Source organism: Cheilinus undulatus, linkage group 8, assembly GCF_018320785.1.
Source record: "Cheilinus undulatus linkage group 8, ASM1832078v1, whole genome shotgun sequence".
In the NCBI taxonomy this organism is placed as follows: Eukaryota; Metazoa; Chordata; class Actinopteri; order Labriformes; family Labridae; genus Cheilinus; species Cheilinus undulatus.
Genome location: NC_054872.1, coordinates 21,094,944 through 21,119,517, shown reverse-complemented (window position 1 = coordinate 21,119,517; position 24,574 = coordinate 21,094,944). Strand labels below are relative to the sequence as shown.

General features: G+C 40.1%; 1 protein-coding gene across 4 annotated transcripts in view; it reads left to right on the top strand.

Annotated features, from left to right (window-relative positions):
* The window catches only part of LOC121513959, a 176,462-nt gene that overhangs the window by 131,852 nt on the left and 20,036 nt on the right, over positions 1–24,574 (top strand). For all 4 annotated transcript variants that reach the window (XR_005992238.1, XM_041793999.1, XM_041793998.1 and 1 more), the window contains 2 exons: positions 9,463–9,599; positions 18,610–18,713. Coding sequence is in view for 3 of the 4 variants with exons in the window: in XM_041793999.1 (XP_041649933.1) it covers positions 9,463–9,599; positions 18,610–18,713 (241 nt within the window). In the remaining variant the exon portion in view is untranslated. The remainder of the gene's footprint in view (positions 1–9,462; positions 9,600–18,609; positions 18,714–24,574) is intronic.

Genomic DNA, 24,574 nt, shown 5'->3' with positions numbered 1-24,574 from the left:
TGGGTTTGATCAGGCATGATTTTAATTTACTGCTCATAGAGTATTTGGGGATGTGTGCTTTTTAACACCTGTGATTTTCGTAGCAGCCTGCACAAGATGAGTTTTTTCTGTGAAATGTCCAAAAATAGTGATTTTTGTGTATTTGATTACTTTTGCATTAAAAACAGAGGACTGAAAGTCCTCCTGATTTAGGCTATGTCAATTGTATTAAAAATGGACGTCCCAGCTGGTCTTGTCAATGAGGAAGAAGCTAGTTTTTCATTTGCATACAGCAGGCCTGTTAGGTGTCAAAAAGTCAAGGTCAGGATGAGCAGAAATAACAGCCACAGGTGAGAAATTCACCTGTGGTTTGACGAGAGGGCTTGAGAACTGTCAGGTATCGTGGTGAGTGAGATGCATCAGCAAGTGATTTTAACAATGTAACACGATTATAGAGTTTATCACTTATCAAAGGCCTGCACGAGTAATTAATAGTGGTGAGAGAACCTGAGTCTACTGAAGGAAACTTCAGCTGCCAATCTCAGCATGGTTCTGAAAGCCATCATATCAGCAGGAACACAATCCTCCTGCTGGAATTAAGCGCCACAGACAACCATGTTTTTCATGAGTCATCACAGACATATAGGCTGCCGCTTCATTTTGTTATCTCCCATCGCCTGTTCACACTACGACCCCGTCTCCTCCTCAGACAAGTCTGTGATGTAATATTCCACTCTTGTGTTGAGCAGAGAAAGATGTTTTTATCTGTCACTCTATGTGCAGGTTTATTTGACCAGAGAAAATTATTCTTATATGTCTCTATGTGTAATGTCTACAATATGTTGTAGCTTCTAACTGAATCTGAGTGGTCTCAACCAATCAACTGCTCAAAAAGAGCAAGTCAAGACCATATTCTCTTTTACAAAGACCAAACATTTATTCACCATGAGCACAGGATTAAGCAACATTTAGCAAAGTTACAGCGGCAAGGAACAAATGCCTTTTAACAGGAGGAAACCATCCAGCCCTGTGCTGGAACTGAGTTGGCGTTGTGAGAGAAATGTACAGAGAAGCAACAATGAACTGTTGTGTTAAGTTGCCACTGTTAGAAACACACTTCAGCTCAACTCAACTTTATTTATTTGTATATCACCTTTCGTACACAAGACATGTAGCCCAAAGTGCTTTACAAGGAACAGACAGACAGCACAGATCAATAAAAACCAAATAGAACAAACAATAGGAGTAGAAAAAGACTAACTGAGGAAATAACATCAATACAGCAGAGAGACTTAAGAATTTAAAGTCAATAAAATACAAAACCATAGATTAGAAAGTGATAGCACTAAGGTAAACATATAAAAGAACAATAAAAAAATTACCCCATGTTAAAAGCCAAAATAAAAAGATGTGTCTTCAGTTTTCTTTTAAAAACATCAGTGGAGCTGGATAGTCTAATGTCCAGGGGCATACAGAAAGCGCTGCGGGGTGATTATATTCTTCAAGGTTGTTTTGTCATGAAGGCATTTTGAAAACATAATAAGTGAGGGCTTTTGATGTGAAGTTGTCAGAAATAAAATGTGTTTTTATCATGAACTAAACTGAGCTTTAGTGGAGTAGTGGGCTAGCAGAGTAACATTATCAGTAACACTGCTACTTTAATTACCATCCACAGCCACAGCCCACTCCTGATCATAGTTAGGATACCTGGCTTGTGAGATGTGCATTTACTTGACATGGCATTTGTGGGACGCTCAACTTTCCAACACTGTACATGACTGAAGTAGGAACAGAGCCCCGTCACTTGCCTTGTACAAAATGCAACCAGGAAAGGGGCATTCCTTCTCCTGCTGGGGAATCACTGGACACAATTTCTTTCAAGCTAAACTAGCACAAACATATTCACTAGCTCAAAAACTGGTCAAATAAAGAGTATGACCAAAAAAATAAGGGGTGACTTGTTTCAAGATTGATTGGCCAACATCCTGTTTACCTGTTGACTCCAACCATTTTAATGGTAGCATCGGGTTTACCTAACTGTTAAATCAGGGGAAATTTTGGACAAAAGTATTTGGCCACACCTGTTAATTATTTAATTCAGGTGTTTCAATCAGACCCGTTGCCACATGTGGATAAAGTTGAGCCCCAAGCCATGCAGTCTCCATTTTCAACCAACTGTGATACAAAATGAGTCTCTGTGAAGAGCTCAGTGACATCAAGTGTGGTGCTGTGATGGATGCCACCTTTGCACTGAGACAGCTTGTGAAATGTCATCCCTGCTGGATATTCTATTGTCAACTGTAAGTGATATGATTAGAAAGTGGAAGCATTTAGGAACAACAGCAACTCAGCCACCAAGAGGAAGACCAAATAAAATCACGGAATGGGGTCAACTACTGCTGAGGTTCATGGTGCGTAAAAGTTGCCAATGCTCTGCTGATTCCATAGCTGAAGAGTTCTGAACTTCCACTGGCATTGACAGAAGCACAAACACTGTGCAGCAAGAGCTTCATAGAATGGGTTCCCACAGCTGAGCAGCTGCATGCAAGCTTTGAATCATCAAGTCCAATGCCAAGAGTCAGACACTGGGCTGTGCAGGAGTGGAAACATGTTCTGTGTGGTGACAAATCACGCTTCTCTGTTTGGCAGTCAGATGAGCGAGTCTGAGTTTGATGAATGCTTGGAGAACATTACCTGTCTGACTGCACTGAACCAATTGTGAAGTTCAGTGAAGGAGGGATAATGGTATGGGGCTGTTTTTTAGGGTTTGGGATCGGCCCCTTATCTCCAGTGAAGGACAACCTTATGCTTCTGCGTACCAAGACATTTTGGACAATGCTACATTCCCATCTTTGTGGTGACAGTTTGGAGAAGGCCTTTTTCTATTTTTTTTCACCAGTGCACAAAGCAAAGACTAGATAGAATGTTTGATGAGTTTGGTGTGGAAGAACTTGACTATCTCACACAGAGCACTGACTTCTACTCCACTGGGCACCTTTGGGATGAAGTGGAACAGAGATTGAAAGCCAGGCCTTGTTGTCCAATAGCAATGCCTGACCTCATTAATGCTCAACAGAATGAATGGACTCATATTCCCACAAAACTTCACATCTTTAACGCCACATGTAAGATACATGTATTTCAATACAATGTCAGTGCAGTCCCTGATGTTGTAATGGTCAGGCAGCTAAATACTTTTGTTTATATCATGGTCAGACACAAGAGAAACTGTTGGCACTCTGGAAGTCTTGCACCAAAAATTGTGATTGAAAAAAAAAAAAAGATCTGTAACAGCATCGGTATCAGGCAAATTGTCATTGGCCCCATTTTCCGCAATGGTACAGTTCTAGTTGAAATAATTTGAACACAATATGAAACCACCACTCTGACTCATAACGACTTACTACAGCAGATAAAGCTGAGGCAGCGTGGGAGAACATGAGTCCCCTTGTGAGGTTATGATGCAGACAGTTTCCTTCTTAAGTTCAGCCTTTTCTGTTATAAAACATGTCAAACTAAAGATTAAACAATTCAACAGCCACTATTAGACAGTTTTAGCAGATGTCACACAAGTTCTGATATCCACAAACAGCTTAACATGCATGCTTCTCACTAAAATGATTTGCCCAATAGTGTGAGGTTAAACGATTAAAATGAGGAAAAGAGGTGGCATGACCCACAGTTAATTTGCAAAATTGAGATTGAAGTAAACTTTTATTGAACATTTTTTGACCATTACAGCCAATAGCATTATTTTTATTGATTACAGCTAACACAGGGCTTTGCTCATTCAATAAAATGACCTTAAATAATACTAAGAATCAACTTGGGAACAAAGGTTCCTTTCCTGCCAATATAATCAAGGAAAGAAAATCAGCAGAGTAGCTTTAGGCCCCTTCCCTGCTGGATAACATCACTTACTCCTTTTGTGATAACATCTACTAAGAACCTTACATTAGCCCTAATTATGCCTGTCTGAACTGTGTGTGTGGGTGTGTGTGTGTGTGTGTGTGTGTGTGTATGAATACTGGGCAGGAGCATTAATGAATGCTGCTTCTAATCAGTCATTTTTTTATATCCTTTTACTGTAGCTCCATTTGTGTAAGAGGAGCATAGTTTTACTGCTTATTATTGGCTATTAAATCCTGTTTGTTTCCTCTCTTGGCTACATTTTCTTGATGAAAAACTCTACGACCTCTTGTGCAGTTTAAGTCATTGATGGTGAAGGTGCAATGCAGACAGAAAACCAGCTGTCGTGCAGACTCTGAGGATAAATAAATGTAACACATAAAAACAGCATATATTGACAGATATTGTCATTTATTTCACCAGGCATCAGCACACACCACAAACACACACTGACAATTACAAAAATAAAAGAAGAAGCTGTATAGAAACCAATATAAACAATAAAAACACAGCAGTGGAGTTCAATAAAATCACTTGAAAGCACAGACTCAATTATGGTCAGGCTTGGGCTTAGCTACAGGGGAAAACTTTGTTTTTAACTGGCCAGTCAGGGTGAATGGGTTGACTTGGTGTTTGGGTGAGACATTTGTTTGGCCAGTGTGTATGTGTGGGTGCACACTACGGGTGTGTTTGTGTGTGGATGTTAACGGATGTCTGTGTATATAAGCTAAACAGCCCCTATTCTTAATTCCAGGGTGAACTTGGACTTCCGCTTCTTTCAAGTCTTCTTTTAAACACAGACTGATGAAAGACGTCTCTAAATGACTCATCTCTCAGACATTTGTTGTTTTTAAAAATCTTCCTCTGCAGTTTGGAGCAGATATAGAAGCAAATTACAAAAACTCTTTGGCAATTTAATACAGCGGGGAGATACAAGTAAATACTCTGTATAGTCTTTAATGACTCTCACTTGTTTGTCTCTGGATTAAGGGGAAAATGGAGGGTTTGGCTAACATTACAGCCTGTCAGTGATTTTCTTCCAAGCACTGTACAGTTTGAGTGCAGAAGAAACACATTTAATCAAAGCTTTTTCCTTTTATAACAGATACCATACTGTTTCTCCCACAGCCAGAGATGTTACAATATCGGCATCTTTTATCATTATGAATAACATAACATGATTTACTTAAGAAAGTTAAACTTTTATTCATACAATGGGAAACTCTTCGAGACGTTTTGTTTGTTCATCTACTATCTCAAAATTCGAGAATGTTGTTGAAAAGTCTACTTTGCAAAGGTTTCCTGAGCCTTCATTCTCTCACTCTGGTTCAGTTCACACAACCACAGTCATGGGCAAGACTTCTGACTTGATAAATGTCCAGAGGACAATCAATGACACCCACCACAAGGAGGGTAAGCCACAGAAGGTCACTGCTGAAGGGGCAGGCTGCTCTCAGAGGCCGTGTCAAAGCAAATTCATGGAGAGTTGACTGGACGAGAAAAGGTGCACAAGTAACAGGGATGAGGGCAGCCTTTAGAAGATTCACTCAAAGCAGATTCAGGAACTTAGGGGAGCTTTAAAAGAGTGGACTGCAGCTGGATCCAAAAGCCACCACACACAGACAGTCGGGGAAATGGACGACCCTAGTGGTGTACCTTGTGTCAAGGTAATCCTGAACCCCAGACAACATTATAAGCTTCTCACCTGGGCTAAGGAGAAAAACAACTGGACTGTTGCTCAATTCTCCAAAGTCCTGTTTTCATACAACAGTAAATTTTGAATTTCTTTTGGAAATGAAGGTCCCAGAGTCTGGAAGAAGACTGTAGAGGCACAGAATCCAAGGTGTTTGAAATTCCAGTGTTTTCAGTTTCCACAGCCAGCAATGACTGGTCCACTGTGCTTTATCAAGTCCAGAGTCAATGCTGTCAGCTGCCTACCAGGATATTTCAGAGCGCTTCATGCTTCCATCTGCTGAGAAGCTTTATGGAGATACAAATTTCATTTTCCAGCAGGACTTGGCAGCTGCCCAGAGTGGAGCCAAAACTACCAGAAACTGATTTGCTGGCCATGGTATTACTGTGGGCTTGTTTTCCCCCAAGTGGGGGCGTGGCCACATTGGACAGCGGAGAGTGGCGTAGCACTACTCTTATCCATTTGAACCGCAGCACTGGCCATTTGATGCTTCAGCAGGGAAAGACTTACTCTTAATGGATAATATTGACACCTGAAGTTTTTTCCCTCTGAGCTCTGACTCTGAGAGAACTAGAACCAGTGGTGTAATGTAGGATATCTGCAGCTATATGAATGTACCCACTAATTTTTCAGTCTCCATACAGCATGCCCTTTTCTAAATCCCTTCTGACGCATATTTTTCAGTATTATGCTACATTTCCTTTTCCTGGATGGGTGACCCATATTATTCTACCTTAAGATGGATAGAGCTCATTGTTGCCCTCTTTGTTTGGTTAGGCAAGAAAATCAGGGAAAGCCCATCAAGGGTCGAGACTTTGCAGAGCTTCCAGGGCTGGTTTCCATCAACTTGTTCCCCTCATCAAAATTTCATAATGATCCTTTGTACCTAAATATGATTAACAGAAGTTGAGTCAATGTACGAATAGAAAAGGCACATTTTTGAAGGTTTATGATGAGAGACAAACAGCTGCCAATGGTTTTTCACATCATCTGGAAACATTAAAATGCTGCTTAATAGGGTTTAATTTCATATTGGATACCTAAAGACATTCATAACTTTGCAGACGAATCTTAAGGGGGTTTGTCTTATCCCTCAGGAAGGTTGGCCGTGTCGCTCTTCCCCTAAAAGACAGGCCTGGTATGTCTTTATATTGAAAGCTCTGTCTGCCCACGTGGGATGTTCTTGAAGTTCCCCAAGGTGCTGGCTGTGGAGCCTTCAGCTGTATGCTTGTTCAATGTCACCTCACAGCAGACCTGACCCTGCTGACTTTTCACCTTTTCAAGGGTGACCTTGGACCTTTGGAGAAATGACCCCTGATCTTTACAGGTCCTAAAGGTGCAGCGAGGACTGCTGGTGACAGGAGACAGATGGAAACCCACACATACATGTAAAGGCCGACACACATGTGCTTCTGCACAGACACTGAGACACACTAATAGAGTGGAGAGCGTTGCTTTGCAGGCCTGAGGAGTGACAGGAGAGCCATGGAGACACACACACACACACACACACACACACAAAGCTCGACTTACACAGGAAACTGCTGAGACATGCAGGTCAGGCCTGTTTCCATGTTTATATACCCAGCAGACATGCAAAGGCAGAAACACACTCTCTGTGTGTAATCAACTTTCTTTGTTGTGCACGCTGCTGGATGAAGTTCTGGCTCGGACGACACTGTCACTTTGACAAAGTAGTTGCTGGTTTTGTCTTCCCAGAACTCCAGGTCAGCTTGACTTTGTTTTATTACTGCTATTTTGGAGAATGTATGCAAGTATGCACACACTCCTAAATAACATGGCTGTAGACTGCACATGCACTCACCTCACCTACCGTAATTGAGTTTCCTGAAGGTTAAACTGGACACTAACTAATTTGTTTTGGCCTCCAAGGGCTTCGTCCGACTAAAATAATGAGCCTCGTAGTTTACCCTTTACTAAACCTCCCCAGTAGACCACAGATGGCCTTTCAATTACCCAGCTAAAACATGCAGAAAGGCAATGCATGGCATTATCAATGAACATGCAAAGGGACCACATTCTCAGCACACTCACACATTCGCAGACATGTTCAGACACATATGCAAACACATACACAAGCCTTGTATTTACACACAATCTCCTGGATGTATGGACACATACATGCACAGACACACTCACAGACAGATTACTTTGCTTATTTGCTTAGCAAGCAATCTTTGCTGGGGTCACCAGTCGTCACCCCTGCACTGCACCAATCTATAAAGGCGGACCCCTGAGACCTGAGGTATTTGTAGAGTGAACTCAACTTAGTTCTAGTGCTGCTGCTGACTGCTTCACATTGTGCAGATGATTTCAGATTTCACACAAATGGAGAGTGCAGCAAAAGATGACTGTCAGATTTTTCCATTTCATTTTGAAGCTATCATCTCATCCATCTGACACTAGGTTATTTTCCCTCCAATTTGCAATGATAACCCTTCAGCACTCACACTGTTAAGTGAGACAGGCCATCAGGAATATTCAAATGAAGAAAACTGACCTTTTAGAAGTTAAAATTTGCCAGCAGGAACCAGAAAGTGGAAAAGTGGAGTGTAGGATGACTAAAATGTTCTTCCCTCACAGTTAAATTACAGTTTAAAAGCTCTTTTTTTTTCTCGACAAAAAACTTTATCCAGCGAAGTTGGATTTTAGTGGCCTATGCAATATGATTTCATCAAGATATATTTAAGTTATGTGGTATCCTATTACTCATGTACTTACAGAAGATGCCATGCAGGGATGAAAATATTGGGTTTTTATTGCATCTAGAACAAAAACAGTCAAACATACTGTAATTGCAATTTTTGCCACTTTTAGCCATTTTTTTCCACTCTCTAACCCCTTTTCACCATTTCATACAGCCATTTTATAAATATTTGACCCCTTTCACCACTTTGCCTGATCATGTTTGTCACCTTTAACCCATTTTTGCAATTGTTTCGTTAGTTTACCCTTTAAGCTTTCTCAGTTCCTTCTTTATTTTCTTGCATTTTAATGTTCATGCTGATCATGGCCTAGCTATAAAGTCTGACATTACTTTCCAGTGGTTTAGTCAATGTGCCCATCCACATTGTTAATATTAACAAAAAGGTAATTCTGTTTTTAGAAAAGGGGTTGAGCCAATTGTGTTTTTGGTGGTGGGAGGAAGCTGGAGTATCCAGTGTGAACCCTGACATGCAGAAAGCACTCTCCTTTATCCCCCCTTATGAGCGGCCTTTAGTGTCAGTAATTTAAGAACCCATCAACCCTCTGGGAACGGATGCCACCTTCTTGATAATTTTTAAGTGGCTAGTAGTTAGCACGAACTTTATTGATCAAAGTAGTGTCTGTTTGTCTGTTTCTAGTGAGTCTGCGTTCAGTAGTGGAAAAGTTTAATTCAACCAGATGTGTCCAAAAAATAAATTGATCTTCTTGTGAGTTACTTGCAGCAACAGATTTTAAGTTTGGTGAAATTACAACGTAATGAAAAATTAAAATAATAGTTTTTTCAGGTCCATCTTCAAGAGAAGACAAAAACTTTTCAAATAAATTGTTTCTTTAATGACTGTCAGATTTCAGATGCTTTCAGGGAGTCAGGAAATGTAAATGCTTGCCCAAGTTGAAATAGCTGTCAGCTACACTAGCACACTGGTATCTGTTTATAGAGAAAGAACTGGTCATCAGATTACAGCTGATGGGAGTTGGGATGTCATAGATGCTGATGTGCAATTTGCAGGAGTGAGCAAAATACACAGTCTGACCAACTGAGTCAAAATATAGATACTCCTGATTAAATAAAACTTCAGCACAAGAAAGGTTAGATCAAGTAAATCATTTTGTCTTCTTATCTTGATTGTTCATTTTGTTTCTCTTTTTTTCAGGCAAATAAACAGAAAGACCTGTCAGGTCCGTCAGGTCAGGCTGACCACGCCTGGGGAGAACAGCTGATAAGGACACGTCACAGCAGTCAGATGAAGCTACTTAGGAAGACCGCAGATGACAGTCCAAGCATGTCAAGGTAAAAAATACATCTTCTATGTGTTTGTCTGAAAACAAAAATAAATTAACAGGAAAAAAGTTGCTCAGTCAAAGTACTGAAGTACCTGGTTTGAAGAAATACTCATGTATTTAAAGTACATGTTTTAAATCTCAACACATTGTTGTATTATCCATCTATCCATCCATTTTCTTTATCCTTTATCCCATTGGGGGTCATGGGGGGCTGGAGGCTATCCCAGCTGTCACTGGGTGAGAGGCGGTTTTGTTTGTTGTTGTTGTATTATGACAGTGCATACTGCTGCTGTCGGGCCGAAACTTCACATCTCCATTCATGATTTTATTTGTTTCATCAACCAATGCTGGCAACCAATGTTGGTCTCTCTCTTTATATCTGTCAGGATGTTTTAAAGTATTAGAAAGTACCAAAAGAATGCTAACTGACCATTCATTATTTAATATTTGGAAAAATACAATGTTTTTTTCATTTCTGAAAAGTGGTGATTTTGGAGATACAAGGTTTGACCAGATGCCAGCAACATGTGGTAGAATACATGGGTGTACATTTATGCTGCAGATTTCCAAATGTGCAATAGTTTTTACTTCTCTGCACCCAAAACATACAAGACAAACACAGGCAGAACAACACCAACACAGTTAACTGACTTTCAGACCAGATCAGTCCACCTCTGAAAACATAGCATGTAACAAGAAAATGTATGGAAAAGGTAGTGGATTCAAAAGTACCATATTTGTCTTTGAAATGTAGAGAAGTAAAAGTAAAAACAAACAATCATGCTTCTGAGATCTTTTTTATACTTAAAAAAAAGTTTAAAGAAAAAGGAAATATGGAAGTTGTGGTCAGAAACAGATTGTTTTTATGACAAACAGTAACCGATTACTTACATTACAAAACTACGTTGTTATGTTGCTTGTTACAACAGAAAAGTAATCTGAGTAGTCTAACACAGTGGTTTTTATGCTTTATTTGTCCAAGGCACACCTCAGATCAAGCCAAAATCTCAAGGCACACCATGTTCATATCCATGTAAAATATTCTCTTTATCACACATCATAGTACATTTGATTGTTATATAGTTGGAGTTGTATACTACAATATAATGCCGTATGAGAACCACTGCTCTAATGGATAACTTTGTAATGAGTTTCCCCAACACTGGCAGTAGGTGGCACTTATCCTGGAAAAAAAACAAAACAAAACAAAAAAAACAGTGTGGAACAAGAGACCGAAAGATTACAGTATAGTGAAGAGATAAACATAATGAGGGAGGAATTTCTACACAGATAGAGCAAATTTTAGACATTATTTTTCAAAAGCTACAGTATGTGCTCTTGAAAGAGTTCTGGTAGCACCCCTCGTTGCTTACTCAACCCAGAGACATCACTGGTTATTGGCATAATGTGCTTCCACAGCAAAAAGTCACACTTTCCTTTTATCAGTGAGCCAATTTACGTCTTCCAAGCTTTAAACTTAAAGTTTTTTCTCTCAGATTTGCAGTTTTCAGGTTTTTTAACATGCAAATTAAATATGTGCATACAGACTGGTGAATGGAGATCCCACTGAGAGCCACAACTTGCACCAGTAACTTTAATCTGAGGTATTTACCAGTCAAATATTTCTGGCATGTATGCATCTTTTCACTTCCTCCTAACCCTTGAGCATTTTCTGTTGGATAATTCAAACACTTGCACCATTAAGTGTTTCAAACTGCATCCACCCTCATTTTCTCACTTTTGAGATGCCGATCATCCGTGAGTCACTCACTGAACATATTGTAAGCTCAGTGTTGGCACAGGAAACTAAAGCTGCTTATAAGGGTTATTAAGGATCTTTTTAAAGCATTTAATGAGCAAGTTAACCAAGAGAAAAAAAATGCCTCTTTTCAACTAAGAATACTCATTCTGAAAATAAAATACTGGCACTTTCTTTGCACATATTTATAGCAAATATACTATTGGACATAAAAAGAAGTCATGAGAAGGAGACTCTTTCATCTTTACATTAGTGTGACAGCTGAATGTTACTTTGGGATGCTTTTTGTGTGAAATGTTTGTCTAAATTTGTCTTTCTGAAACAGTCACATACTGTGACACTAGGAGATGAGAAAGTTGTGAAAAGCTATATGTATGCAAGTCCTACTGTTTAGGAATATATAATTCTCTATTGATATGCTAAAAAGACATTTGGGATTGGGGGTTTTAAAGGCAGATATCCAACAGGGAGTTGTGGGCTAGCAGAGGGTAGCTGCATAATCAGCTCCACCATCAGCTAACTGATGTTCTGCATAATAGAGATGGGATTTCTGGGTCAGTGTGTGTCTCTGTCTGTGTTGTGTGTGTGTGGTGGGGGTTTGTCATTTTATCTGCATGGATGTCTGCATGTCTGCATGTGTCCTGTCTGCATGTGTATGCATATGTGCAGTCAATGTCTGCATGTTCGTCTGTGTGAGTGTGTAAGGGGCGCTGGCCTCTTTCCCTACAGGGAGGACGGTCGCTGTCTCATTAGGGGAACGAGTCTGAGAGTGAGAATGAGAGGCAGACTGACAGGGATGGAGAGAAAAAAAAAGAAAAAAAAATACCCCACACCGAATGGGAAGAAAGGAAGGGAGCATGGAAAAACATATAGATCTCATTGAGCTGAAAGTCACCTGTGAATAGGATTACATTTTAAACCTTAATACTGATGTTTTCTAGCATTAGCTTATTCAGTGCTAATGTTGCAAAGGAGACCTTACAGTAGAAGATGCTTTGCTTTACGGTCCATGAAATGATTTACAGGCATTTACTGATTTACTGACATTTCAGGCTTTCTTAACTTTCCACGTAGAAAATGTGCACTACACAAATTACTGTGGGGAGTTTTTTGGCAGGGGTTTTTGTTTAGCTCTATGACTAGTGTAACAGTCAGATATTTCCAACATTTTAAGACACATCCACGTGTATAATCACATCCTAACTGATGTTTATAATGTAAATGAAGAAATTCTTCTGTTCTCTCAAACACAGAGTGATAGTAACTTAATAAGGTCACATTAAAGTTAAATGGTTACAAGTAAACCTGTTAATTTTCTTTCCTCTCTCATTCTGTAACATTGTGTTTTTACTCCTGACTGTAACAGTTCTCTCACCATCCCTCTTCATCCTCACTGTCTGTCTGCCTCATATCAGACTGCTACATTAATGCACACGCGTATTGGCTTGTTAAGCAACCAAAGGGAACTACAGTATCTACAGGAGGATTTATTAAGCTAATTGTTACTCGAATGTAATATCATTTAAACTACAGGACTTCGAGTCTGTCCAGCATGAGTTTGAAGCCTCCGAGGGTTGAGTAGGTCTTCAAGTTGTGACTTCAGCTGTGTGCTTGGCGCACAGACACGCCTCTCTCTCTCTCCGTCTCTCTCTCCGTGACTCTCTGGTGTGGTGAGGTAAAATAACTTGTAGCAAGGATGAGTTTTCTTGAAGGTACAACATTATGTCACACAGTACTGGGCCGTGTTGAGCTACTTGTTTGCCAGTGTTTCGTGCAGCTGCTCTAACATGCTTTGTATTGTTTAGGAGGGGGCGGGGTGAGTGTTTTGTGAATTGAGGCACAAGTTGTGCCCCGCTTTAGTGATCCCCTGGAACATATTCCTCAGATATACGTTCCGCTTTCTAAAAACACAGCATTTCAGTCAAATGCATTCAGTTTCTGCGATTTCCGCATTAAATAGTAGATTCGTTTTTTATTGACCAATTCCGTGATTCCGTTAACGCGGAAATCATAGGACCCTAGACTACTTGTCTCAGCTCACTCGTCTTTTCGTCTACTCTCTTTGTCTTTCTAATGATTGTGGGTCTGGGTCCGGGTCCATATCGGATGGTGTCTGGGTCCAGACCTGGACCGCGGTCCGCCAGTTAGTTGCCCCTCATCTACGTCCTTCATCCATTAAAACAATGAGCAGGAAGGGCCATGGCAAAGGGTCATGAAGTTTCCTGATCACACAAAACACCCACATGCAGACACACATATCTCCCACTTCCCTCCATGGAGGTATATGTCACAATCCAGACTTGACTGTAGTTTAATTGAATCAAGAGGCACTGTGTGGGTGTTTGAGGTTTAGGAAACAGGGGGAGGAAGGGGTGTGTGGGTGGATTATGTGTGAGTGTGTGTTTATATAGGCTGACAATCTGATTGTTTGACTCCGTGTGTGTAGAAGTGCACCCAGGGTTCTTGTCCTAGTTGTGTGTGTTTAATAACATATGTGTGTCAGCGTGTGGGCGGACATACATGTTAGTATGGGATTATTTTTGATCTGAACAGTGTGGCAGGTCAGAGTTTCTTTTATATACGAATGTGAATTATGCTTTCCACTGAAAGGGTTATATAAGACCAGCGCAGAGAGAGGAGGGGTGGAGCTATATATACATCTGAGGGAATCAAAGGACACAGTGTAGCTCTGGTTATTGTACATACCAAATTCAGGTCATTAGAGGATAATGAAATCACACTGCAGAAGAAGAAAAGGCTGGCTTTAGAGAGAGAGAGGTTGGCTAAGTGATGAAGAAATGCTGAGTGAATGTCATGATAATCTTTTGGGGAAAAAAAGAAGTACAAAGCAACCACAACAGACGCCTTAAACCTCACTGAAGCCCACCACCTTATGATCACAGAGCGGTGTGGTTTATCTGGCAGGAGGCTCCTTTACTTATTACAGTCATAATCTAAACTCCTGTGTTCGTGTTACAGCACTGAGGAGGCCTGCACATGCTGTAAAACTCAGCTTTTTTAACCATGTGTGGCTCTGATTTGTCTCTTCTAAAGTGTCCAAACTCAGGCTTCAAAGCTCTTCTCATATTCTTTTTGGTAACATGAAGCTATCATGCCCTCAGATTACTGCAGACTCCTGGATGTGCACCTCTGAGAAAGTAAGCGGTGGATGACTTTAGAGGAAGATCGATGGATGTAGAGAGAAGAAAATTTGGAGAAATAGCCAAAGGGAAACAGAGCATTGGACCGAGAAACAGATACACAGCAAGGAAAGAGGTAGAGAGAGAGCCAGAGACTGAAAAAAGAAAAGAAGAGACGGAGAGAATTAAAGAAACCACAACAGAGAAGCAAAGCCCACTAAGTCCTTCTTCTCCTTATGATGGAGGGGTGGAGGGGTGTGGTGTTGGGGAATCTGGCACAACTTCCTACAGTATGGCCCCTTTCTAAACATCTCATATATACACCCAGGCAGAGACAAAGTCACAGCTAACCACATCACAGCGCGGGTGCATATGTGTGTATATGTGAGCGTGTGGTTAGCTCAGCTGCTCCCAGGCTCTCAGAAAGCATACGCTGCCTGAGCGTGTCAGAGATGTCTCTTGATCTCATCTGTCTTTTTATTGCCTAATCCCTGCTTCTCTTCTCATTCCTCTCTTCCTCCTTATGTACCCCCCCCCAGTCCTTCATCTTCTCCCTTCACCCTCAACGCCCCTCTGCATCTTCTTTTTTTCTTTAGGTCTGAATATAACCCTAGCTGCTCTGGTTTCATATGATCCTTTCCATTCATGCCAATAAAGGTTGTCCCCTTTGCTGCCCCCTCCCTCCCCCAGCCCACATACACGAACACACATCTGCCACTCTTTCTGTGTGATATCGGCCCTGCATATTGAACCTTTCAAAGTGTTCCCCTTTGCTGTAGATGAGTTTTTAGATAGTAGCCAACCCACCATATGGGTCATTCATGCAGTGTCCCGCTGGGCTGAGAAGGAGATGATGGTTTGTTCATGAATGTTTCATTCTGGTTTACATAACAGTGGCTCAGCTCTTTCCCTTTGGTACCACACAGTGAATGTATGATTATAAAATGCTGTCTGTTCTGCTCGCCCTCGTCTTTCTCTATGTCTGTCTCTTCTACATTCTCTGTCCCGTTAAATTTGCTTCTTCTTCGCTCCCCGTCTAATTTCATGACAATAACAGCATGGAATTGAGACATATCAGCATCACACTGCATCTCCCAGTTGCATTTTTTCAATTTCAACATCCATGGCATGACAGTTTGCATTTGTTTTGCTAATGCCTTAAAAGAGGTAAATTGGAAGTAAAGGAAAAGACAGTGTGCATAACAAAATATGATAATGTTTGAAACTGGATCATAGTTTTATGTACAATCTGCACATGTAAACAAGTTTACACATGCACTTGTAAGATAGAATTTGTCTGACATACCAGGATTAAACAGTGATGCTACATTTCAAATAAGAAATATAGAAATGGGCACATAGGCAGTGGCCAAACCTGTTGAATATGCCTTTGTAAGCGCCTTTCTACATCATTTCTGGATGGTCTTCGTTGACCTTGTGGTGGTGTTGAACCAAGATGGCATATTAAGAAGACCCCAAAACTCCACTTGGCACATTTGAAGCCATGGGATTGGGTTATAGCTGAGTCAATCAAACATGGAGCTGTAATTTAAAGAATGGACAACGACCACGGGACCTTATCATTCAGACACTGACTTCTTAAATGTTTGCATTGCATATGACTTACAGATTAATGTGCATCAGCATGGTAGAAAGGTATAAGTTACCATAAGAAGTGAGTTACAAAACTAGAGAATGTGCAGTGATTTTTTAAATCCAAACATTTTTTTAAAACTGGCATAACCAAATTGTGACCAGACCTTGCACCTGTCAACATAATGCTAAAGTTATTCTGGTTGGTTTTTTTTTTTTTTTTTTTAAGATATGTCTCATGATAGCATTACGTTTTTTAAGGCTGTACAGGTAGTGCAACAGTGTCACTGCTTTCTGAATTTTTCCGGTATTTATATTGTTTTTAGGCAGATCTTATGAAATATGGGTAATATGCAATAAGGTATGGCATGGCATGACATGGCATGGCATGGTGTGATAGGTAGAGTATCGTTTGGCAGGTATAGTATTCCAATGTTTGGTATAGTATTCAGTGGTTTGGTTTGGTATGGTATAATATGGAATGGTATGGTATGGTACGGTATGGTACAGTCTGGTATGGCATGGTTTGGTATGGTCTGGTGTGGTATGGTATGGTATGGAACGGTATGGTACAGTCTGGTATGCTATGGTTTGGTATAGTCTGGTGTGGTATGGTATGGTATGGTTCAGTCTGGTAAGGTAAGGTTTGGTATGGTATGGTATGGTATGGTATGGCACAGTATGGTATCGTACAGTACAGTCTGGTATGGTATGGTATGATATGTTTTTGTATGGTTTGGAATGGTATCATATGACATTGTATTCTGTTATTTTGTATTGCATTGTTTGGGATTATATCATATCCTTATCATATTGTATCTCTATAGTATTGCTATCGTTATCATATTGTATGTTATGCTATGGTTTGCTCTGGTATAGTATCAGACAATATCCTATAGTATTGTATCATTTCATATTGTGTATCATTTTATTGCACTGTATCATATTATAATGTATGATATTTTACCGTAACGTATTATAGCCAGATGTTACTTACTCTACGCAACATATCTTCCATTGTATTATATCATATCACATTGCCTGCTTTCATACTCTATGGAGTTGCAAATCTCACAGATTCAGATCACAGATACAGATCAGATTCTCTCGGTTTCTTACAATTTATCTATTTATCCATTTATATATTTATATTTATCCTATGCACACCTTTATTCACTTTATTCATGGATCTTCTCATTTTCTTTCAAGTATCTTTTCTATAGAGCCGATTGGAATATAAATCTATACCGTTCTCAGCAGCAGACAGAAAAGTGCAGATTCACGGATGATATGTCTTCTCTCTGTCTCGCCTACAGGCACAGTTTCTCCCCTGCTATATTTTTGTATTCCCTGAACAGGGGAGGAAGCTTTTCATTTTCTTGCAAGGTCATGAAGCCTGCAGAAACTTCTTCACAACTTTGGTCATATTTTATTCTCATTGTTCTTGGAATGCGCATGAAGAGAGAGGGTGTGTTTTCTTCCTCCTTCCTGTGATAGGGTAGCATCAGTAAATCTTGCAGACTGCTGTGTCAACGTTTTGATACATACAGTCCTTATATGTAAGGCCCCATGTTAGCAGACAAGCTTTTTGTTTTTGACTACAATTACTGAGTAGATATTAATTTTTCCTCCCTTAAGGACAGCTTGTGGTTCCCTTGTGCCTGTCTGGTACTCAGACATTTAATAATAATCTTTAACAACTTACTGAGCTCAAACTTTCTTCTCCCCTGCCTCTAAGGGCCAGATTTATGTGCATGAAAGCACAGCTCAAATTTCATTCAATTTGGGCACGCAATCTGTCTGTAATTAGCTTCTGATTTACTAAGGCAGAAGATAATTACACAATCAGTGACTGACGCTGCCTTCTAGGCGCTTTCTTTGACTGAAGGAGGATCAACTTTTAGCTTCAGTTCAGATGAAACGAGAAACAGAAGTTTTTTCGGGGGGGGGGGGCATTTCTGTGGGATATAGCATGTGTGATAAGTCATACAATTGTCTTTTTTCCTGTGATGGTCTTGATTAGACCCAAAGCCAACTTATCTGTGAAATCGGCCAGTACATCTAGTTTTACTCTATTTTTCTGAGTGCTCCATTAGCTTCAAAAGCTACCATTAAATTTCAAAGTAAAGACACCACTATGCATGAGTCAGGACCTCATCTCCATTGAGCCGAGTCCCTCTCACCAGCAATAAACTTGAATAACTTAATGTGTTTCCATGCTGGTTCAAAAGGCCTATTTCTGCCCCAGTTGTGGTCCAACCTCAGTTCCTTCTCCTTTATGTGTATCCACCACAACTGCATGTGTGAGTCAGGTCCATTTATCCTTTTTCAACCTCAGCAGACAGTCACACATAAATGTCTGCGTTTGTCTCCACCCTTTGGCAAATATCTTACAGCAGGGGCTTGAAACTCTTGTGAAGTTTGGATCTTATCATTAAAGCAGGTCAGTGAAATATTTATCATAGAAGGAAAGTAATAATCTTCTTTATGTTCTTTCTCTTTCTTATGCTATCTCATATCTACAGACGTGACAAGTGCAAACATGCTGCAATGGTCCAACAATTTCCATGGGGAGAAAGGGGCTTGAAATCAGAAAAGATGCAAATTCAAAAACAGAATTATAAGAAATGTAAGTATAGCCTCCAGCATCCTCAATTGAGGACATTACATTTTGTTTTCCCTGCACCATTACTCTTAATTTTGCTGATTTTACACCTGTTGGCCTCATTTGTGGATACTATGTCTGCCATCTTGTGATCACAAATATAGCTTAGGCAGATCTTGGAAAGAAACCAACACTTTACAAGTATAAATGAGAACAAATACTTATTGTATGTGGTACAAATTGTTTATTTTTATTAGGATATATTTCCAGGTCAGGTTTCTTCATTTAGAGGCAAATTGCTAAATGCAACAGATGAGAAAACTCTGAGGTCTCTCATTCAGGAGATATGCCGCATTGTTACCTTTTATTTTGTGGCATAGCCTTGTTCAGGTATTTGAATAAAGTTGATGGTGGGACATTCCACCAAAATGGTGCAATATATGGTCAAAAAATAAAACAAATCATAAAAAGTTAGGAAAATTAAGAAGAAACACATTTATTTCATAGTTTTTTTTTCTTTTATGGTAACACTGTTGTCACAACCAAGAAAGTACTGTCAACGCCGCAACATGGCATTATTTATCAGAAATGAAAAATATTGATCCATAAATTATGACTTTTAGATGTTTATCAATTGTCATCAGCTGACGGCCAGCTGATTTGTTCTAAGCCCGCAATTGGTTAGTTGCTCTCATGCTGCCTTATTTAACCTGCTCTTGACAGGCCGTTCTGCAAGCTGCTGTTGCAACCCTCCTCCACCCCAGCTCCTCTTTTACTCTGCTTCTGACATAATCAATACCATTCTGTTGTCATTGATGCCTGCTCTGCTCTGTTTTGTTTTTTTTTCCGCTTCTCTCCCTGCCTTATGCTTTCGTTATTGACTAGGAAGAGTGAGAGCGTTTACTGTTGGATGGTGGAAGGGCAGGGGGATCCCAGAACAGTCACACCACCAAACATAAAATCAGCAATAAGTGTTATTTAATAACTGCTAATAAAGAAAAAATATTTATAGCTACAAATCATGTTGTTTTTTTTGACAAAGTGGTCCTGAATGAAATATGGTAACATAGAAAAATGCCCAAGAAATAAAACATGAAAAAATGTTTGATGACAAAATGGCTTTGACTGAATTTTTCTGATGATCAATGATGTATTTTCTGTGTTCTACAGTCATACAGGCATACAGTCAAACAGCAAATGCATGGCAAATACATGACTTTTGAAAGCCATAAAGCAACAAGTCAAGACAAAAAAGGTTCAGTGTTTCTCTTGTTTGTCCTAGTTTGGCCCCTTGTGCAAGAGTTTCCATTATCAGCAGCATGTTTCCATTATTTTCCTCCCTGAATTTCCTGCCCATTACTCTTTTGAATGGCTGCAGCAGGCTTGTACTTGTCGTCCACTATGTGCATCTCCCTCATTGTCCCTAACTGACTCTCTGTCTCGGTGTTTGCAGAGGTGATAACTCTCCATGACTCAGGCCTTCTAGTATGTTTGGTCAGGATTTTTTTTTCTCTCTGTCTCTCACTCACTTTCTGTCAGGTCATTTATAGTAGACAGTGACACTGACAGACGATGCGCATGAATGATGAATGATGACTGGAGGTCTGTCTGATGCCAACAGAATGCATAATACAGCACCAATACAGCATTTTCAGTCCTCCACATGAGACACATGCTGCTGCTACTGGATAACTTCATCGGCAGATGTGACCTAAGCAGAAAAGTGTAACTGCTTCACTTAATAAGCAGCAAGTGCTTTTGACCCCTTTGTAATAGTTTTAGTGTGAAAGAAACTTCACATCAATTGCTTCACAACCTTGGTATTAATTATGAATATGTTTTTACTTAAAGTTTATCTGCTATGAAGGATTTGAAAGAACATTTTTGACCTCACAGAGAAGAAGTAAGACTTCATTTGTGACTGTGTATGTTTAGTGGAGTGGGCGGACACAGACACACAACAAGTAGACATGTTTACACGCCTGCATGTCTGTCTCTGTGTGTTCCTGATTGTGTGGGCTAAATTATTCCCCCACTGTACAGGCATGTTTCTGTGCCTGTGTCTGCATGCATGTATCCGCTACAGATGCCTACTGTTGATGTCTGAGCTCTAGTATAGAAGCATGTGCAGTCATGGTAATGTGTGTGCGTCTCAGTGTCTGTGTGTTTCTACTGTAGTATGTAGGTCACCAATATATTCCTGATGAGGTCTGGTCCTCTGGAGAACTCTACAGATATGAGGGCCTAAATTAGACACTATTATCTGTGCCTCTGTGTATGTGTGTTAATATGGAGAGAGGCTGAACGAGACACCATTATCAGACAAGGGCCCCACAGCCATGTGTGTGCAATTTTCTGCACATGCATGCTTTTACATGTAAAGAGCAGTATCATGAGTGTGTTTGTCCGTCAAGCACGTAGGCGTCAAATTGCATGCTATTTCCAACATAATGCATTTGTGTATTAGTGTGTCTGTGTGTGACATTGATACATTGGTATCATCTGACAGGCTCACTGCCTGTTATCACTGACCCGGGACTGTAAACCTCAACCTTCAGTTTTAACGAGTGTTGGCTCAGAAAGCCTGTCCATATTGCTGTTAGCAAGCCAAACTGCTAATAAGCCCCAAGCACCACTCCAAGAAAACAAGGGGCCCATTGGCAGAGCAGTGGTCATGTTTTAAGGTGTTATCAATTATGAGAAATGCAAATAACATCCAGAAAGGTTGCTTTTGTGGCATAATGTATGGGGAAATCTTTTCAAGTATGCAAAATGCATAACACTTAAGGTTTTCTAGCTTAAAAAACATATTAGGATTGTGTTTCTGGAAGAAACTCAGGTAGCTGAATGTTTATTAATATAGTAATATGGACAAGGTATCTCTGTATCCTTTTATAGTACAAAAGTGAAGCCAAAATACAAACTCTGTAGCTGCTGACCTGTTGTCTAGGTGATGCAATTAAGAGCTGCAAATGCACAGAACGGACCTGGGAGTTTGAACCACTGAGTTGATGCCTCTTCTGCTAATCACAGCACACAAGAAACTTCAACCTCTCAAAGCCAGTGGATTTGCCATATTCCATGTTTGTCATCAGTAAGATTCATCTTGCAAAACTTGATCCTGAAACACTTGTTCTTGATGAGAATATGCCCAGATTAATCAGTGTCATTTGAAGAGAGAGAGAGGCAGTAGCTTTGTGATGGTTAGTTAGCTCCAAATCTGTGAAAATGACGACTGGTAAGGTGATTCATGTGGATGGAGCAGTTTTACAAGAACTGGGCAACATTTCATTATCAGAAGCAGAGCAGAGAACCATAATGAAAGCTTTTATTTTGTAAGAACAACATGATTTTGCTCTTTGTTTGACTAGTTTTGGCAAGAGTTTGATTTACCAACTATCCTCACTGATAGTGAACAATGATAAGGGCTGCCACTTAAGCTTGTGCATGACTAATACATTACATGCTTAGTTTCTCTGATTGGCCCATTAAGACTGTGACAGACAGACGGTTGTTCTGTTACCCTACAAGTTTGACAGACAAGTTCATCTTAATGGATAAATATTTGCATTTCTTATTGAACAAAAAACTCATTTGATGAATGCAATTTGAGAACGTTTGAAAGTGTGAACTCACCAGGAGGCAGCCATGTTTTAGTCTGCTGGGTAGTATGATGTCATCGGGCTTTAGCGGTCCTCTGCCCATACTATTTCTATGCATTAGTCACTCACCAAATCTTTGTATTGTTAACATGTTTGCACTGCTAGAGAAGAAAAAATCTTGAAGACTTTACTCTTGGTGTACATCAAAGTGAATATAGTCATAGAGGCAAAACAATGGTGAGTGGAGCTGATTTTCAACACCTGCTGAGAGAGACAGACACACAGAGAGAGAGAGAGAGAGAGAGAGAGACTACCTTGGTTAGCAGTAAGTCTGGGTTGTTGACACCCATACAGCTCAAAGTACAACTATTCACACCAGGTCTGATCCTCATCATATCCCAGTGTCTCAGTGATCAACTAAAAACTGTCTTTTTTCATATGCAAATAAACATGGAGCCTCATTCACCTTCAATAGCATTTAAAACAATTAACAGTGACGACATACCATGAACACTATCTGTGCTCCACTTGCTGTCTGTTTGCCTCTGTGACTACATTCACTTTAATTTACACTGAGAGTGATGTACTTATGATTTTCTCTTGACTAACAGTATGATTATGTTCACAATATAAACATTTGATGGCCAACTAATACGGGCAGAGGCACACTGAAGCCTTGTGACGTCACACACCTTTTATCTAAATATTTCTCAAAATGTAGTTATCTACTAAGTTTTTTTGTTCAATTTACATTTGAGAGATACAAAAATCTTTCCCAGATAGATGTGAAACATGTCCTATATACCATGGAGATGTAAAACAGTCTATCTGGTGTGTCAGGTTAGCTAATCATGCTGATACATGGCAAAGAGCTGTCATTTATGATGCTACATATGCTCTTCTATTGATCATATAACTAATAAAAAAAACAAATTGCTTATGAAAATCCACACCTGGGCATAAATCATTTTTATGATAATTATTACAAAAAAATTCAGTTTCTACATAAATGTGTTTGATGTGTACTTTAACTTTAAGATTGAGTCATATCCCACCTGTTAACATGGAGGAGGCAGGGTTTATGACCTCATCTGCAGACAACCAGCAGGGGACACTCTCTCCACTCCCAGGTGGCTATTTCTCTGTCCATCTGAAAATACCATCTATGAACCACACAAAAATGATTCCATGCATAGCTTGTACTCTTATTAAGAACTTTTACATGGCTACCCTTAAAGAACCAAGGGCAACCATAATGAGGTTTCTTTTAAGCCTATAATTACACATCTTATGTCACTTCCTCCATTAAAATGTGGCCTTGTGGACAGCTGCTGATCGAGGACAGTCTGTTGAAACACTACATGTAATTCCCCTTTATTTCAGGATGTCTACATTTCCAGCCAGCCTTCTGTCTGTAAGTCACAGGGACAATACCACATGCAGTCAATCTGTCAAACCAATTCGGGGAATTTTGCCGGAGCTGAGCCGAAAAAAAAGTTATATTCAACCCGAGAGGGAGATGAATGGGAGTGCGAATGTCTACCTTTGAAAAGCTTCATGCTTTGACCAAATCATATGCTGTCACTCCTAAGCTTTAGAAGGCCTGCACTTTTCATCAAAGCCCTTGATGGCTACCTTTCACAGCACTGTCGAATACACCCTCAAAAGCTTCCCTCCCTCCTTTTCCTCCCTTCCCCTCCCAAATCTCTTTCTTCTTCTTCTTCCCCCCCAATGTCGACTACCCCTCTTCCCTGCCTCTCCTTCTCCCCCTTCCTCCTCCTCCTCCTCCTCCTCCCTCAATCCTTCTATTCCCCTTGTCCTTAATCCATCCCTCCCTCCTCAATCAAAACCTCAAATCCCTCCAGGTTTTTCCCCCCTCTGTGTATGTGCGACTTCAGTACTGTCAAGGTAGATGAAACAGGAGGAATTCAGATTCATCACAGTCATAACCTGCGATGATTATAATCTACTACTATTCCTCCCATGTGGCGGTATAGGCTGATGTTACTGGCCTTTTCCAGGGGATTTATTTGCATATTTGTTTCCCCTTTGTTTCTTTTTTTTGATGAATTATTTACTGCAGAGTGAAATGACAGCAGAGATCATGGATGATTGTTGTCGCGGGTGGATGGGTGCCTTTCTCCCGATTGTAATTATTCCTTTTTTCCTGATTTTCAATCAAGTTTTTCCACTCATTCTCCCAGATGAAAACAGACGAGAAGCAGAAAAAGCCACGTACATTTTAGTAATGCTACTGAACCTTTCCACTGTGTAGCTGAAGTG